The following is a 16,923-nucleotide window of genomic DNA, read 5'->3' on the forward strand; positions in this document are numbered from 1 at the left end:
CACTTCCTAACCAGGCAACTCAGGGAAACCCGGGGGAGGATCAGCCCCTGGATTCGCCCCCTCCGTCTTAAAACCGGGACCCTCTTGAGACTCAGTTTGGAGGTAAGGACAATCACCTATTGCTAGTCACCACGACTGACACCCCAGTCCTGGTGAGGTGACTCCCCTGTAGGAGCTGGCTTCTCTCTCTCAGGTGTCCTGGACTCTTGGCTACCTCCGGCCATCTTCCCAACTGTGCTCTTTGCGCCAAGGGACACCAGGTGTGGCAGTGGTTGGACCACTATGAGTCTGTCCACAATATGGGAAATGGCTCAACACACATAATTTAGTAAGTACTGCCAGCCGGTAAGCCTTGAGCTCAGTCATTCATTCATTCACTTGTTCAGCCAATATTTTGGGGCACATACAACGGGCCCGGCGTTATCACAGGCACTGACACCGAGCTACAGCACATTTCAAACTGAATACTGTGATGAATGCTGGGCACGATGCTAGACATAGAATGCCAACCTAATCCTCAGGGATGGTGGGTAGGGGTGCACAATCCACAAAAGATTCCTCAGGTAGCCTGTTTGTCTACAGTGTATTTTTTTTTTTCGCACTATCTGCAATTTATCTCATTAAAACCATTGGGGAAAAACCCATCTTAATCTCATGAAACTCACACCTAAAGTCTCGTACAAGATATCGCTTTACAGTATGTTTCTTTGAGTTCTCAAATAGTTTGAGTCATGGGGTACCTGTAATGCGCCCATCTCTGAGCTTGGCACAGGAAAAGTAAAATAAATAGGAGACATCAGGGATATTCAAGAGCTAATGACTTAGTGGGGAAGAGTGACACATCTTAATAAATTCCTTTACATTGTTAGGAGGACTTGGTTGAGATGTGATAGGGTGTTGTGGGCGGTCAGAGGGCAACACTAGACAAACCTGGAGTCAGGGAAGGCTTCCTGGAAGCGGCAATGCTTCAGCTGTACCTCTTCTCTTCCTCTGTTTTAGTGGTATTTACTCGTATTGGCTCATTAAGAAATGTCAAATAATACATGAAAATATAAACAAGAGGCTAAAACTTACCCAAACTCTCTTCACCCAGAGATAATCACAGTTGACATTTTGGTGAATACCTTTCCATGTGTGTGTGTGTCTGTGTGTGTGTGTGTAGTGTATGTTTCATTATCATTATTTAGGTTCAGAAAAACAAACTACTTGTTCAACTGTAGCAATAGACCCACAGAAAAACTCCACCACCAGCCTAAAACATGTCTCTGTATTTTATTTTAGGAAAACATAAATCTGGTCCCAAAACATCTTCAGAAAGCAGGATAAGTCAAGGAGCAAACAGAGAGGATCTGAGGATCAAATCCAGGGCCACTGCCATTTTCGAGGGCAGAGCCGACACAGGTATTTTCTTCCAGGAAAAGCTAGGGTAACTCAAGATGCAGAGCCCAGATGGTCACTAGATGTGTTTCCTCTCTAAAGAGGAGCTGCAGCTCTTCAGAGGTTGTATTATGATGGCGTCCAGCTATTGATCAGATGAGAACACCAAGCCTGCACTCAGCGGACAGTTAGGGGATGAGCAGCAGAGGGGAGATGGTGGTGGTGATGGTCTTTATGTAGTTTTCAAAGTCACTTCCGAAACAGAGGATGAGGTAATAGTTGCATATACCAGCAACGGACATGAGGAACAGAAACAGGATGATACGTTTCCCAAATATGTAGCCTGGTGTGCTGGAAAAGAAGGAAAAGCAAAACTGTAGAAGCAGCACAAATTTCACCCCAAAATAATGTTATCACTTTGAGATACACGGGGTTTAAAGTACAGCTCCTTTTACTCAAGGATGCCTGTGGGGACACAGCCCCAGAGAGCAGTTTCCAGGCTCTCGGCCTCACGTGGAGACGTGCTGGCTCGGGTAGTAGATGGCCGTCAGCTGTGGCTAGTTGGCCATCAGCTGTAACCAGTGAGCCATTGGCCACTGACATAACTGCCGTGGTTACGTTGGGGAGTCAAGGAGAGTCGAGGGGAGTCAAGGAGAGTCGAGGGAAGTCAGAGAGCCGATTGGTTGGTAGAAAAGCGGACAGCAGGTCGCACGTCATGTGAATCCAGCCTCCAGTGAAAATATAGTGGTATGACTCCCCTACCTATGGCTCCGTGGGTGTTCCTTTTTGGCCTAGCCACATCCTGCGTTCTTATGTGGGGAGTCGGAGCTGAGACCCCACATGACACCCTGCGTGACAATGCCCCATTTCCTTCATGGGAAGGATGTCATAGCTATTAGTAGTCACAGAACATATTTCAAAAACAAGCTAAAGGAGCCCAGACCTCAAACCCCTCATCGTTAGGGCTCTGCTCTCAGTGCCTCTGTGCTGCCCTGGTTTCCTTCTGAACTTCAGCTCCTTGATGGCCAAAGGTGCCGGGTTCTGCTGGTCACCAAGCATTCTGGCTGGGGATGGGGAACCTCATGGATCATTCAGACCCTCTCTGTGCAGCTCCTCTCCAGGAGTGCCTGTAAGAGCCGTGCTGGCAGCTGTGCATAATGCAGGCCTTATGGACCTCTAGGAGAGGCGGGATGATTTAAGTGAGCCAACAAGGCTGGAGGAATGTAAAAGGTGCTTTGGCATCTGAGGGCTCCACCTGCCTGGGAATTATTCATGTTCACTCCAATGAGAGCTGGGCCCCGGGCAACGGAAGACAAGCATTTTAAGTGCATGGAGGGAGAGAGGCTTTTTACACATTCATATCCTTCTATCGAAGGTTTGGAATCCTAAGCTGGGGTCAAGAGCATTTCCCCAGGAATGTGACCACCTTAGTGCACAGCGGCCACCCCGGCTTCCTCCCCGCATCTGCGGAACCCTGTAACCGCCGCCTGGGTCCATCTGGGTAGCGCTGGTCAAGTCCTGCCAAATGGCTCGGCAAGGGGGTCCTTTGACAACCAGGACCCTCAACAAGCACAGCTAGCTCAGCTACACAGGGGAGTTAATGCCGCTGAGCCTGTTTCTTGCCATAATCAGGGAGAGCAAAATTTGGTGTCCATGGGTTTAATGTTAGAAATTTTATCTTTTTGAAAGGGGTCCCAAAGGCTCACAGTGTAATCCACAATGTTCCCATGTCAAGCATTTGAAAATCATTCAGCAGTTGAATCTCCTTGCTACTCAACGTGTGACCGGTGGGCCAGCAGCACGAGGAGCTTGTTAGAAATGCAGGATCTCAGGTCCCTCCTGGATCTACCCTATCAGCACCTGGATTTTGACAAGCTCCCTCCGTGACTCCCAGGCACGTTCAAGTTTGAGAAGCACTGCCAGCTGAGGCGCCCCTGCTACCTGGCCATCTGTGTTCTCCTCTCCTTGGCTCCCTTGGTTCACAGTCATGCTTATGAAGTGAGATGCCCTATGTCTTTTTTGGGGGAAAAAGTGTGATCCCAAAAGAAAGGGTTCTGGGCTGAATTGAGTGCTGCTCAAATTCCTACGTTGATGTCCTAAATCCCAGTAACTTAGAATGTGACTGTGTCTGGAGGTAGGGTATTTAAAGAGATGATGAAGATGAAATGAGGTAACTAGTGTGCACCCTGACTCAATCTGACTGGTGTCCTTGTAAGAAGATTTGGACACAGACACGCACAGAGAAATGACTATGTGAGGACTCAGGGAGAAGACGGCCCTCTACCCTGTTTCCCCGAAAATAAGCCCTAGCCAGACCATCAGCTCTAATGCATCTTTTGGAGCAAAATTAATATAAGACCTGGTCTTATTTTAATATAAGACTGGTATAATATAATATAATATAATATAATATAATATAATATAATATAATATAATATAATACAATGTAATACAATATAATACCAGGTATAATATAATACCAGATCTTATATTAATTTTTGCTCTGAAAGCTGGATTAGAGCTGATGGTCCGGCTAGGTCTTATTTTGGGGGAAACACGGTACATGCTAAGAAGAGAGTCCTCAGGAGAAAGTAACGTCCAGACCTCTGAGACACTAAATTTCTGTTGTGTGAGCCACCCAGTCTGTGATACTTTGTTCTGGTGGCCCTGGCAGACCAATACCGAGTTACCTGCTAATGCTGATAAGGAAGTGAAAACAAAGCAAGGGAGTCTGTTTTTTTTCTGACAGAGAACAGAGGGATTCAATTGTAAAAAGTCAAATTTATCACATGAGCGAGGCCACCATGTACTCATTACGGAAACAAGAAAAAGTGATTTGCAAAGCTGTTTCAAACCGTGCTCAGGATAACTCCGTGGTGAGGAAAGAAATGGTGGTGCCTCCTGATGGCATGGTGACATTCTTGAATTTGGGTAGGATTTTTCAAAGGAGTCAAAGCATGCCACTCCCAAAGGAGATGGGCCCGTGGTGCTTTAACTCTTCCCAGGCCATGAAAAGGTGTAAAAGGCGAGAACTCAGCACACCCCCAGCAGGTGCAGGGCTGAGTGTGAACGAGGCCCCCAGCTGGTCTCTCAAGCCTAGAGACGGGCTATGGCCCTGGGGGCTGGACAGGACGTGCGAAGACGGAGACCTTCCCCAGGTTCAGGCAAAGCCACAGAGCTCGTGTAGTGAGGAAGGGTGCAGAGGAAGAGTGAGGGGCCTGATTGGGCACATACTGCATGTCAGACTTGGAACCAGCAAGACCTCACTTTTATTGTTTCTAGGAAACGACGCATATCCCAGGCCAGAAAAAGCTAAAGGAGCTCATCACCACCAAACCAGTGTTACAAGAAATGTGAAAGGGGCTTCTTTAGGTAGAAGGGAAAAACAAATATCAAAACTATGAATAACAAAATGGCAATAACTACATACCTGCCAATAATTACTTTAAATGTAAATGGATTAAATATTCCTATCAAAAGCCAAGGGGGCTGAATGGACAAGAAAACAAGACTCTTACATATGCTGCCTACAAGAAACCCACTTGCAATGGAAAGACACACAGAGACTGAAAGAAAAGGGATCGGAAAAGATATTTCATGCAAATGGAAATAAAAAAATAAGCTGGAATAACAAAATTTATATCAGAGAAAATACACTTTAAAACAAAAGCTATAATAAGAAACAAAGAAGGACATTTCACAAACAATGGCCAAGATATGGAAGCAGCGTAAGTGTCCATAGATAGACAAATGGATAAAGAAGAGGTGGTACATATATACAATGGAATATTATTCAGCCATAAAAAAGAATGAAATCTTGCCATTTGCAACAACATGGATGGACCCGGAGGTTATTATGCTGAGTAAAATAAAGCAGACAGAGAAAGACAAATACCATATGATTTCACTTACATGTAGAATCTTAAAAAACAAAATAAATGAACAAAACAGGAACAGATGGAGACTTTTCCTAGGTTCAGAGAACAAACTGATGATTTCCAGGTGGGAGGAGGGTTGGGGGGCTGGGTGAAAAAGCTGAAGGAATTAAGAAGTACAGATTGACAGTTATAAAAGCAGGGATGTAAAGTACAGCACAGGAAATATAGTCAATGATATTGTAATAACTATGTGTGGTGTCAGATGGGTAGTAGATTTACCAGGGTTATCACTTTGTAAGTTATATAAATATCTAATCACTATGCTGTACACCTGAAACTAATATAATATTGAATATCTCTCATAATTGCAAATTTAAAATATATATATATATAAATAAATATATAAACAAATAAACAAACAAATAAATAAGTAAAAGTTGATGCATAGTTCTTTCTAAATGGTGTGGGGAAGGTCCGAATAAAATTATTAAGCATTTGTAGGGACCAGGCATTTTATATCTATGACTTCATTTAATTCTCAGAACAGCTCCATGAGGTATGATTAACCTATTTTCCAGGTGGTGAAACCAAGAACAGACAGGTTAAGTGATTTGCCTAAGGTCACACAGCCAGGAAGAGGCAGAGTGGGAATTGAACCCTGTGTGTGAGGCCAGAGTTCTGCTCTTGCACCCATAATGACTCCCTCCAGATTCTAGAGACTAGGATTTGGTTATTAGTTTTGAAATAAATGTGCCCACCCCCACCCCCAACATGCCCAGCATAAAACCCACAGGAAAACATAAAAGAGGCATTGTGCCAAACAATTCCTATCTCCAGTGTGCCTATAACTTCCAGGAAGAGGAGCTGTGGTGTGAGGAAGGTGAAGCCAGGTATCCGGAGACCTGAGTTCCAGCCTCAACTCACTGCTGTGTGGATTTGGGCGACTCATCAACCCTCTCCCACCTCACATAAAAATGCACGCAAAATATGGGTAGGAAAAGAAAATTCATGGTCTCTCTGGCTTTGAAATTCTGTTCCTTTCAATGAGGAAATATCACTTTAAACCTGGTAACTTCTGAAGAGAATAAAAATTGTAAGATACATGAGAGAAGGACATAGTTCCCTTTGTTCTGCAATAAATCAGAGCCTCCATAAATGTGTGTCGCATGAATGACTCATTCTCAGAAAAGAGGCATGAGCAGCCCTAGGTGGTTTCCAGTGTCTGTGTGTATAAGACTCACCTAAAGAAGTTGTGAAAATACAGATTTTCACAATCTCTGGGCCCCACCCCAGAGATTCTGGGTCTACAAGTCCAGGGTGGGGCCCAGGAATTTGTATTTTGAACAAGCAGCCAGGTGAGCCTGGTGCAAGTGGTTTTCGCTTTGGAAACACCAGCCTTGGTACCCATATTCTCCCCCGGGGGTTCCAAAAGAAGCAAGTTCATCCTCCAACTCTGGTGACGTAACCCCCTGGTCCATGTTTGGAGGTGAGGGAGCAGACTCTAAATAGTGACGCAAAGGGGGAAATGGCTATGAGTGATCAGTTGTTTTGAAAATTGTGCCCATTGTTATGTCTGTCAGTTTAATGTTTCTGGTCTTGCCCTGTGGCCCTGATCCCCGGGCTCCTTGGGCTCCTTGGGGAAATGGCTCTGTTGTGCTTCTTGTTAGTGTCTCAGCAGCTGACACAGTAGGTAGCTCGGAGCAGGCTGTCAATAGTATGTCCTGAATGGCTGCTGAGTGAGCAAGCCACAAGGAGGAGGCGGAGCTGGGCAACCTGAGTTCATGGGCCTCGCCACTCGCCCACCTTGGCCCACCCACCACTGCGCTGAGAACTTCAAATTGCAAAGAATTTAGTGAGGGTTCCAACAGGGTATAGAGCTCTGGGGGACAGAAAGAGAGAGAAGCCTAGTGCCAGCTGGTGAAAGGAGGTGATAAAAGTCAGGTAGTCTTATAACATAATGCCGACTGCCGTTGAGTTTGGGCCCAGGTAATAGCTTAGGATGAACGAGGAAGAAACTAAGATTCGTCTTCAACGGCTGTGTAGTAAGGGCGGCCACAGACGACCTCACCAGGACAGGGAGAAAGGGGGTGGCGGTAGGATGTAGGGCTGAGAAGAGCCATAAGGTCTTGGGGGCTGGGGGTAGGATAAAGGAGGGAGCCACAAAATCCATGAAGGAAGAAGCATTGGTGGGGGAGACACACCAAGGATGTCTTCCTTACTCACTGGACCAAAAATGACACTGCAGTTTCTGAAGTGGACAGGGCCAAGCAACTTCTGGGGAGAAGCAGAGATGATCTAGAGTCCAAGAGAGAAATTCTCGGGGAGGGATATCACTGAGCAGTGCCTTCTCCATCTGTGAAGCCGAGAACTAAAGCAGATCCCGAAGACATTAGGGCATAAAGCATCTGTAGAGTCTGAGTGTGACACAGCCCAGGAACAGAGGAGGGTGGACAAAAGGGGGGTCCACGATGGAAGATGGTATCAGCAAGTGGTTTCTAGAAGACGTAATTCAAAATCCCCTTGGACCTAGCCACAGAGCCCCTCAGTCTTGAACCCACCTCAGGCTATATTTTGGTCTGAATTAGGATCTCACCTAGTGTATCATTTCTATCCATGACAACTGCTCAGAACTTCATGTGAAGAAGCACCATGAAGCCACATTTGGTCTCCGCAGGAAAGAGCACGGTGACTGATTAGTCATGAGTGCAAGGGACACAGGACAGGTGAGGAGGGTCTAAACCAGCACAGCACTGGGGGAGGGGAACACCAGGGAGGGATTTCAGAGATTAGGCCATTTATATTTCAATGAGTTCCAGAGAAAACATATTTTCAGATTTTAAGTGTATATTCTACTGTTTCTTTTTGCCACCTCTGTGTATTCCCTAGTGGTAATTACCTTTAAAATGAAAAGAGCCTGTGAGTAAATGTACAAATGTTGTCATGTTCCCCAGTTCATCTTAGAATTAAAGCAACTTTTAAGATCTCAGGCAAAGGGGACAGATGAAGAGAAGAACAGTGACGAGGCCAAATCCCTGGGATTTGGGGGGAGGAAGATGGGGCTGCCAGGGAGCCAGCCCACAGGAACAGAACCCCCTTATTTCACTGATAGACTCACAGCTCATCACCACCACCCTGAACCTCTGACAGCAGGTAATCCTGGGGAAGGCAGAATAGAGGCTTTCCAAGGTAAAAGAATAAAGACTATCATTTAGGGCAGTGTTGATAAGGATAAGATGCTAATGGAATTGTGGTTTGTGAGGATAAATAGGAAGACCACTAGAGAGGAATGAAGGGGCTTGAGCACAGGGAAATAACTGCTGGCAGGAGTCGTGCTCTGCAGGACTGCCGCTCACCATCCAACCACCCTGTCATTTAGCTTCACAGGCTCCCAGCTCCCGTGGAGTGCTTTCCTTCGTGACCTCCCTGGATGTCACTGCCTTTGTCACCAATGAAGGATGCTATCCAAATGGGGAGACCATTAGCCTCTAGAGAAGTATGCTATTGTGAAAGACGGGGAGGCATGTGAAAACCAGACAAGGAAGAAGACAGAGGGGAAGGCTGGTAGGCGTGTGAGCAGCTGCCTCCCAGAACATATTCCTGGCCCTCGGAGCCTGTGTGGTACGCTAGGAATCCTGTTCTCTTAGGCACACGGTCACTTGAGCATTTCTTCTGCAAGTGCCATCATTTATTTGACTACAATCAGATTTCCCAATCCAGGTGGAGGGGAAGTGTCACTGCTGCTTTGGCACCATCTGTAAGCCATTCGATGGTGACTGTTCTTGGTCCCCATCCTCTGCCTGTGATAGCATCTTATTTTCCCAACATTCCTTTTGCTGGTCCCCGGAAGATCTGTTACTCAGAGAGCTTATCACAAGGTGCAAGCTTTAGTTGTTGTGTCTCTAGGCAAACAATGAAATGTTTCACTCACTGGAGGCCTGGGGAAGCCAGACAGAGAAGGTCATTCAAACTGCAGACTGGGAAGGGTGGGAGTGGAGGGTGTGGGGTTGCAGGGAATGTGCAGCACATGGTGTTAGAGCGTCCTTTGTGAGCCCAACGCCATGCGGAGGAAGTGTTTGACAGGACAGAGTCCGCAGAGTTCAGGGAGAAAAGGCAGAGGGATCCTCGTCAGCCTGGCCCCCTCCAGGGGTCCCCCAGAGTCCTGAAGGCTAGGCAGAATATGGCTGTGAATGATCACTGTTCGTGCTCAAAAAGCCTGAAGAATCGCTCTGTGGTTTTGAAACAGCCGCAATGCCTACCTCTGAGTTCTCTCTCCCAAGTAGCCAACGAAGTACTTCTGCCTCACGAACAGGTACATCAGCCCAGCAAAGGCAGCAGGAACTACGGGAGGAAGGAAAACACCCGTGTTAGTTTCAGAGACACCAGAACAGCTAAGACAATATGAATCCAGTCACTGCACTGGCTGTAGGTCACCGAGGCCTCGGGGGCTGACAGTCAGGGCTGATGTGAACTTCTGCACACAGCCTCGGGCTGGAAGAAACCGAGAACTTTGATAATGGTGGTTTTACTTTATACGGGTACCGCGGTATAGTTTACAAAGTATTTTCATATCCATCACCTAATTTGAATCCTTTCCACGTGACCAGTATCATATTTTCTATTTCCAGATGTGGAAACTTGGGCTTGAGCAGTCAAGGGGCTTGTGTGAGAGTCAGGTGGTAGGTGTGTCTGTGTGTGTGTTGGGGGGTTGGGGGGGTGGGCAGGCTGACTCGAACCCTCAGCCCAGCTCTGAACCTGAGTCTCTTAAAAGGATACCCTTCACCTCTGGGCTTCCAGGCATCTCAATGCTCAACCTTCTAAAAAGATCTCTATGAGAGGAGATCCTCTTTGCCTCCTAGCCTGCAAGGAACAGCCACTCGCAGTGCCCAAATAACCCTACAGTCCTGACACTTGGAGCTGAGTCAAAAAACCCAACCCCACCTGGACGGTTCTGAGCTGGAGCTCCTAACCTTCTCTATCTGGCTGTCCAGGCCTCCAGTGAGTGAAACATTTCATTGTTTGCCTAGAGACATGACAACTAAGTACTTAAGTATCAGCTATACTTAAGTCAGTACACATCTGGACAAAGGGACAGCCTTCCTAACTCTCAGCAGTAACTGTGAGGGTCAGAGAGGTGCATGGGTATCAAAGCACTTGGAAAACCTCCCAGCATTATTCAAATGTCAAGGTAATTATGCTGAGTGGGCACTTTTTATATGTCAGGCACTGCCTGAGGCCTTTGGGTACCTGGGTCTCCCATCCTCCCAGCCTCCTGGTAAGGAGCACGTTACTGCCACCATTTGGCAGATGGGGAAACGGAGGCTCCAGGAAGTCAGTCTGCCCAGAGTTACCTGCAGACCAAAAGACCCGTGAGGACAGCCATCTTTTGTTAGACATCATCTCTGTGCCTGGCATCGTGCCTGGCACGTACTGGCTTTCAAAAACTACTTGTCAAATGAATACAAATCATATAGGTGGACCAATGAAGAGATGGAATTTGAAACCAGGCCTGAGTTCAAAACTGTAGTACCACCATCAGCACCCTCAATAATTTATTGGGCTCCTGTGAGGCTGATTGACATCAAAGTGCCGTTTTTGTGGACTATAGTCAGAAAGCGGCAGTTATATATGGTTCAATTTGATATGTCCCAACCACTGTGTCAGGGGCTACATGCACATTATCTCACACAGTCCTCCTGGGAATGCTATTATTACTGTTTTACAAATGAGGAAACTGAGGTTTAGGAAAGCCGAGGCACAGCCTGGGGCCACAGCAGCAATGAATGTCCTCAAAGACATTGTCAGTCCCCAAGACCTGTGTCCTTTCCACAACTGCACCTTACCTCCCCAAATACTATTGTTAAATGACTGGTAAGAAAAACCAAAGGACAAAAGAACTGCTTGTGAGGCTCATCCTATTCTCCAGAAGTCAGAAAATTGTCACAATTCACAATCTGCCTTGGACAAAGTTTTTCCTGGTTTGTCCCATCTGGATGGCTCTGCACTAACTTACCAGCCCATTACTCTTTCACTGGGAATTAAGTTGAACAGCAATAGGGTTCAGGGTGGGAAATGGCTGGACTCATGCCGGGAACAGTGTGTGACCCTGTGGACCTGGGCTGCCTGGAACAGCAGGAGGGGTACAGTGGGTTCAAACCTGGGCTCACAATGCTGAAGTCTGAGCAGGACTCTTGTCCCCCTGGGGCTTGGGCCTCTTCTCTGTAAAGTAAAGGGCTTGGGCTACAATGATCTCCGAGGTTCCTTTCAGCTAAAAATTCTACCAGTCACTACTATGCGTATATTGATAAGACACAACAATTATCATCCAGGTTTACTGACACTTTTGTTCTCTGCCAATGCCAGCACTTGTTTCCATAGGAAATGCATAGTTCCAGGCTCTGACCTACTTGCAGACTCCCTGTGTATTTATCTAGCTAGAACAACTCTAGATTCGTCTACATCCAGGATTATCGAAGACATAAAAGGAATCATAACTCCTACAATGAGCATAGTTTAACTTGATTTTTCAAGCAGTGCCAGACATGTTTTTTTATGTAACTCAGGATAGAGAGTGGAAAATAAATAGTGAGCTCACAGCCACAAGGTGTCCTGCGTGATTCCAGCTATCATCCCTCACCTCTCTCTCTGTCACTGCACCTTAGTCTTTTCTTTCATGGCACTCTGGGCAAAAATTTATCCATTCACTGATTTTCTATGGCTCATCTCGCCAAGTGCTCTGTCTCACTACCATCTCTTTTTATTTACAGCTCTGTATCCAAGGTCAGGCTTTGTCACAGAGTAGGTGTTTAATATATACATATTATATAAATGAATAAAGTGAAAGGCTACTTGTGAAAAATCCAGAATTTAGTGCAAAAGACCTGGGCTCTCATCCTGGTTTGTTATTTACCAACTGAGTAACCTTGAACAAGCTACCTTATCTCCCTAGACCAAAGTGTCCTCAAAAGTCATGGGGGGGAAATAATATCCACTCTACCTACTTTGTAAAGTGGGAGACGGTGACACGGATTAAACAGTTCATCAGAGAATGCTAGTGGCCTCTTCTGGTGCACCTGCTGGCCACAGTGTGGAAACTGGCCAGCTCACGCAAAGCCTCCACCAGACACACTGCTAATCTCCAAAGGGGACCGAAAATAGAGTCAACTTGCTGAAGTCAAGACTGTGGGCTGCTGACAACCCAGGGAAGACTGGAGACCTGGAATTTTCCCTGGGGGAGGACTGCCCGGCTGGAAGCTTGTCAGCAGGAGAGCCAAGAGACGCAGTCCCAGAATAGAGTCCTCCGGTGCTCTCAGTTGTAATGTCCTTGTATCGGAGCTAACACTGCTTAAGGATTCTGAGTCACAGTTAGCCTTAAACCACCCTGTCAGCAGGGCCACTCTTAGCCAGCCCCCCGGGAGCAAGCATTAGCAATGCATTATCGCACCCCAGGCTTTGCAGGCACAGAGCCCGTGGAAATATGGCCTCCTGAGGGCTCTCACCTCTTCAGGGCTTCCCGCATCAGAGCTGGAGGTCAGGCAGTCTTTTCAACAAAGAGCCTGCACTGCAGCCGCCTCGAGATAGATGCCCATTTCACAGAGAGCACACACAGAGGAAGCAGTGTTACCTTGGCTGCACAGCAGCCCCGCAGTCCAGAGCACCGCGAGGAAAGTGGGGTACGCGTCCACACAGTTTTGGCTGCAGAGTAAATAAAGACAGAGAGGAAAAATCAGCAAACATTTACTGCCGTGTTGTCTGAAAACGACCTGAAACCTCAAATGAATGATCACCACAGCACACAGGGCACGAATCCCATTCATAATTCCACGTCCATCTTCCTGCAAAATCGCGACACTAGCCGCCATGTCAGAAGTGGACAGCGGTGTAAATCGACACAGGTTTGGATCCCATTTACTCTCCTTAGTGAAGCCCATTGGAGATCTGGTTTCTTGGCGGGTCCCCTTTGACAGAATCCCCCCTCCTAGCCGTGCCAAAGTGCTTCTGGAATGGACAAGTGGGCAATGCAGAGGCTGGGCTGTGGCAGCGGTCGGTGGGGGTGGCTTCTTAGAAGCAGAGCTGGTTCATTCTTGAGGGGAATGGCAGAGGCTAGTTGGCCTGACCTGCCCTGTTTCTTCTTCATTGCAGGGGGAATGGCAACTTAACTTCCTCAAGGAACAGTGGAATGCCACTGCATGGCTGCCCTGCCTAATGTCCCCAGTGTGGACGAGCTGAGACATTAGAACACAGTGTGACTGGTGACAAGGCAGGAGTAATGTCTCTCTCCAAACTGGTGGAATAGGATTAATGTTTGCGTTGGATCCGTGTTCAGAGAGGTTTCCATGTCGCCCTGCCAGACACCTTTACAGCTGTTGCACATGGATGTGTCTGAAGGGAGCCCTCACCTCTCGCACCGCAGGGGTTGGTTGATGTCATCCAACATACCCTCCTTTAAATGGATCCAAAATGCCTTCAGTCACATCTTTAAATTTCTTCAGTTGATTTTGAGAATTACTACGCTGAAGGCCCAAATGTTAAAATAGAAATCGCAGCTGTTCAGCTGAGGGTTTCCTGGAGATCATCCTGCAGGAATAGCCCTGAGCTGGAGCGCTGGGTATGAGGGAGTGGGACCCGGGGACGGGGAGGGGGTGGAGGGCAGGAAATCAGGTGGGACGACCCTACCCATGTGTCCATGAGTGGCTCAGTCTGCGTACACAGCAATTTAGAAGCTGGGGACCAACGGGGCTGACGATGAAAACTGGCAGCAGAGAGGACTCCCCCTCCACCTTCTGCATGCCTAAATGAAAAATAGCTAGGTGAGGCAGAGGATGAAAGAGCAAGTGTGTCTAGAGCGCCATGAAGACCTGTGCAGTCCAGAGCCCTCGGAGTCACTTTAATTCACAGAAGCCAATGGTACCCCTGAGTGTGGGGCCTTCTCTCACTGTTCCCACAAAGCCCCTGACCCCTCAGGGTGGCTCCCATGCCCACATTTGCTTGTGCTGTTCTTGACAGTGTAAAAGCCCTTTCCTCGGGTGGCTATGACTCTCCTCACCCCACCCCCTACCCAGGCGACTCAGAGTCATCGCCTTGCCAAGCCCGAAGTCCCTCACCAGCTCCCAGGGAAGGCTTCCTGTCCGACAGGCCCCTAGTCGCGGGCACTGAGGAGCAGCAGACATGCCTCGGGCTGAGCCCTCTACTTAAATACAGTCCTCACAGAGGGAAAGCTAGTGTTGGCATAACATCCATTCACATTTGCATGCCTAATAGAGATGGCACCCTCTCCTTCATAGGGCTTCCAGGTGTTCTCGAACAGCTTTTTGATTCAAAAGCCAAGCAGAGAGGGGTAAAGCCACTGCATAATTCCTACATTCTCTCTGTTCTTGTCTGGTTGCTAAAGGCGACCAGTATTATGAAATGTACTGTGTCCCCCCCGCCCCAGATCACCACCAAGGGGACCACAGGGGCAATGAGTGCAGGTTGCTGCCAGAGGGTCCGGCCTGTTGCTTCTGAGGCTAGAAAGTGAGGGGCGGATAGTTTTTCTGTGGGGCTCTAACCCCACAGGAAACTGGTCAACTCCGTGACTAATGACTGGCTCCCAGGCTTCTGGGACAAGTGGAGCTGTGGAGGTCTCTTCTCCCTGCCCCCAGGGCCCCGACTTCCTTTCTTTTAATGCTAGCACTTCCTAAGATGGTGAGGGGGGGGTCCCCAAAGCCTGTCTCCTGGGAACCCCACCCCCTGGCATTCTGAAGTTTGGCCCAGACAGACGTATGGCCTTCAGGGCAGTCCTCGCTGCAGGAGGAGTGCCCATGTCCCCACTCTGTGAATCAGCAGCGTCAGGGTTTGGACTCACTTGGCAGTGTAGACCCGCTCAAAGGCAAGCGTCCCAGTCCTCTGGAAGCTCCGCCCAGGGTGGGTCTTGCTTTCATGCTCCACCTTGTGGGCGAAGAACCCTGTCGGGAGAAAGGTGTGCATTGGGCTTAGAAGCAGCCTGCTTCGGAGCCAGTGATCCCATGTTAAATGTTATGTGTTTCCTTGACTTGACCTCCAAACAGCCCAAAATGTCCTCCATCAAATGTCATTTTGCAAAATTGTACTCGGCAGCCACTGTCTCCTAATCACTGTTTGGTGTTGGTAATGCGATTGTGAGCAAGACGTAGCCCCTTTCAAGGATCTGACAGAGGAAGGAACTAGACAAACAAGCGAAGTGGACATGGATCCACAGTGAGCCCCACTAAGAAGAGGCTGAGTGAGGACACGGTGCTATCGAGGGTGAACGGGCGCCGCTCAGCTCAGTGTTTGGGTCTCAGAAGGATGCCTAGAGGAGTGACACCCAGGATAAAAGCTGAAGAAGAAGTAGGAATTAGAAGGTCAGGGGACAACTCCACTGAAGTGGAATGGAGTATAAAAGGTGTAAAGGCAAGAACTCTCCTTGGTTTAGTAAGTCCAGCTTATGACAGGCTGTGGAACCCCATAGAATTACAAATGAGGCCAGAGAGGTAGGTGGTGAGTTGTCCTTTCAGTGACATTTATCCATTGTCACTTGCCAAGTGCAGACACTTAGCTTGCATCCGAGAACAAAACACACAAGAGCCTTGGCCCGGGGAGCTTATGTTCTGGCAAGGATAGGAGACAGACCATACAGCAGGCAAAATGCATCGGTTACAGTTACACAGTGTGCTGAGCTGTGGGCAAAAGCGAAAGTACAGCAAGGACGGGCCATTGGAAGTGCCGCGTGTGGATAGTGAGCCTCAGTGAGGAAGCAGGAAGTGAGCGAGGCTTGAAGATTGTTGACAAGTGCCCACTCACTTGAACGTTTTGACTGTGACCTTGATGGGAGCCAAATTAAGAAATTCAGAACTTATTCCCATCTCGAGAACACTGAGGAGTTATTGACAGGTATAAGCTGAGGGATGTAATCAGAAAGCCACCCCGTGTTTAATGTGGGGATGGTGAAGAAGGGCGAGACCTGGATCAGAGAGAAGAAGAGAGGGAACTGATTAGGGTGATAGCTGTGGGACAGAATCCGGAGGCTTTGTCTATCGATTGGGTGTTGGGGGTGGGGAATGAAGATCTCTGCCCCTCCCCCATTTTATTCCTTTACTTCTGTTTCGAGAGTGAAAAGGGGGGAAATGAGATTGTCAGGGACGCACCACCTTTTCATCACCTTCAAATTAACCTCCTCAAAAGATGTGGAAAGGATGTCTTATCAATTGTATATATAAGTAAAAGCCTTTCCTGGTTTTCTGTTTCGCAAAAGTGCACTCCTTCCCCAGCAACGGGCCGTTTCGAGCCCATCTCTAGGGCTGGCTCCTATCAAGGAGGCACTCTGGTGGGCGCATGACAGAGGTTCCCTTACTGGGCCTTGTACCACGTCCGTGAAGTGGGCAGAGCTGTCCCTATTTTGTAGACAAGGACACTACGGCTCCAGGAGGCTAAATAACTGTGTCACTGTCACTGCTCGGGAGCCATGAAGCTGGGGCTCAGGCCCAGCTGGCCGTATAAGGACATGCTTTCCTGTCACCGACACACTGACGCTCACTGTACAGATTTCATCAGCTCCACTGGATTTAAGTACATGTCTGTCCGTGTACTTAATTCTGAATGTCTCTTCTGAGCATGGAATCCAGTAAAAAAATCTGAGTATTATTTTTCCAGACCCCAAGGTGATGTCCTGGGC

At 47.9% G+C, this 16,923-nt stretch overlaps 1 protein-coding gene across 1 annotated transcript in view; it reads right to left on the reverse strand.

Moving 5' to 3' along the window:
- Window positions 1-1,256: 1,256 nt before the first annotated feature.
- ALOX5AP (arachidonate 5-lipoxygenase activating protein) overlaps window positions 1,257-16,923 on the reverse strand; it is a 29,345-nt gene continuing 13,678 nt past the window's right edge. Inside the window, exons 3-6 of the mRNA XM_081046017.1 lie at window positions 15,097-15,196; window positions 12,877-12,947; window positions 9,512-9,593; window positions 1,257-1,728 (exon numbers count right to left, since the gene is read on the reverse strand). Of these exons, the coding sequence (XP_080902143.1) occupies window positions 1,566-1,728; window positions 9,512-9,593; window positions 12,877-12,947; window positions 15,097-15,196 (416 nt within the window). The 3' untranslated portion in view covers window positions 1,257-1,565. The remainder of the gene's footprint in view (window positions 1,729-9,511; window positions 9,594-12,876; window positions 12,948-15,096; window positions 15,197-16,923) is intronic.

Source organism: Rhinolophus hipposideros (assembly GCF_964194185.1).
Source record: "Rhinolophus hipposideros genome assembly, chromosome: 4".
NCBI lineage: Eukaryota > Metazoa > Chordata > Mammalia > Chiroptera > Rhinolophidae > Rhinolophus > Rhinolophus hipposideros.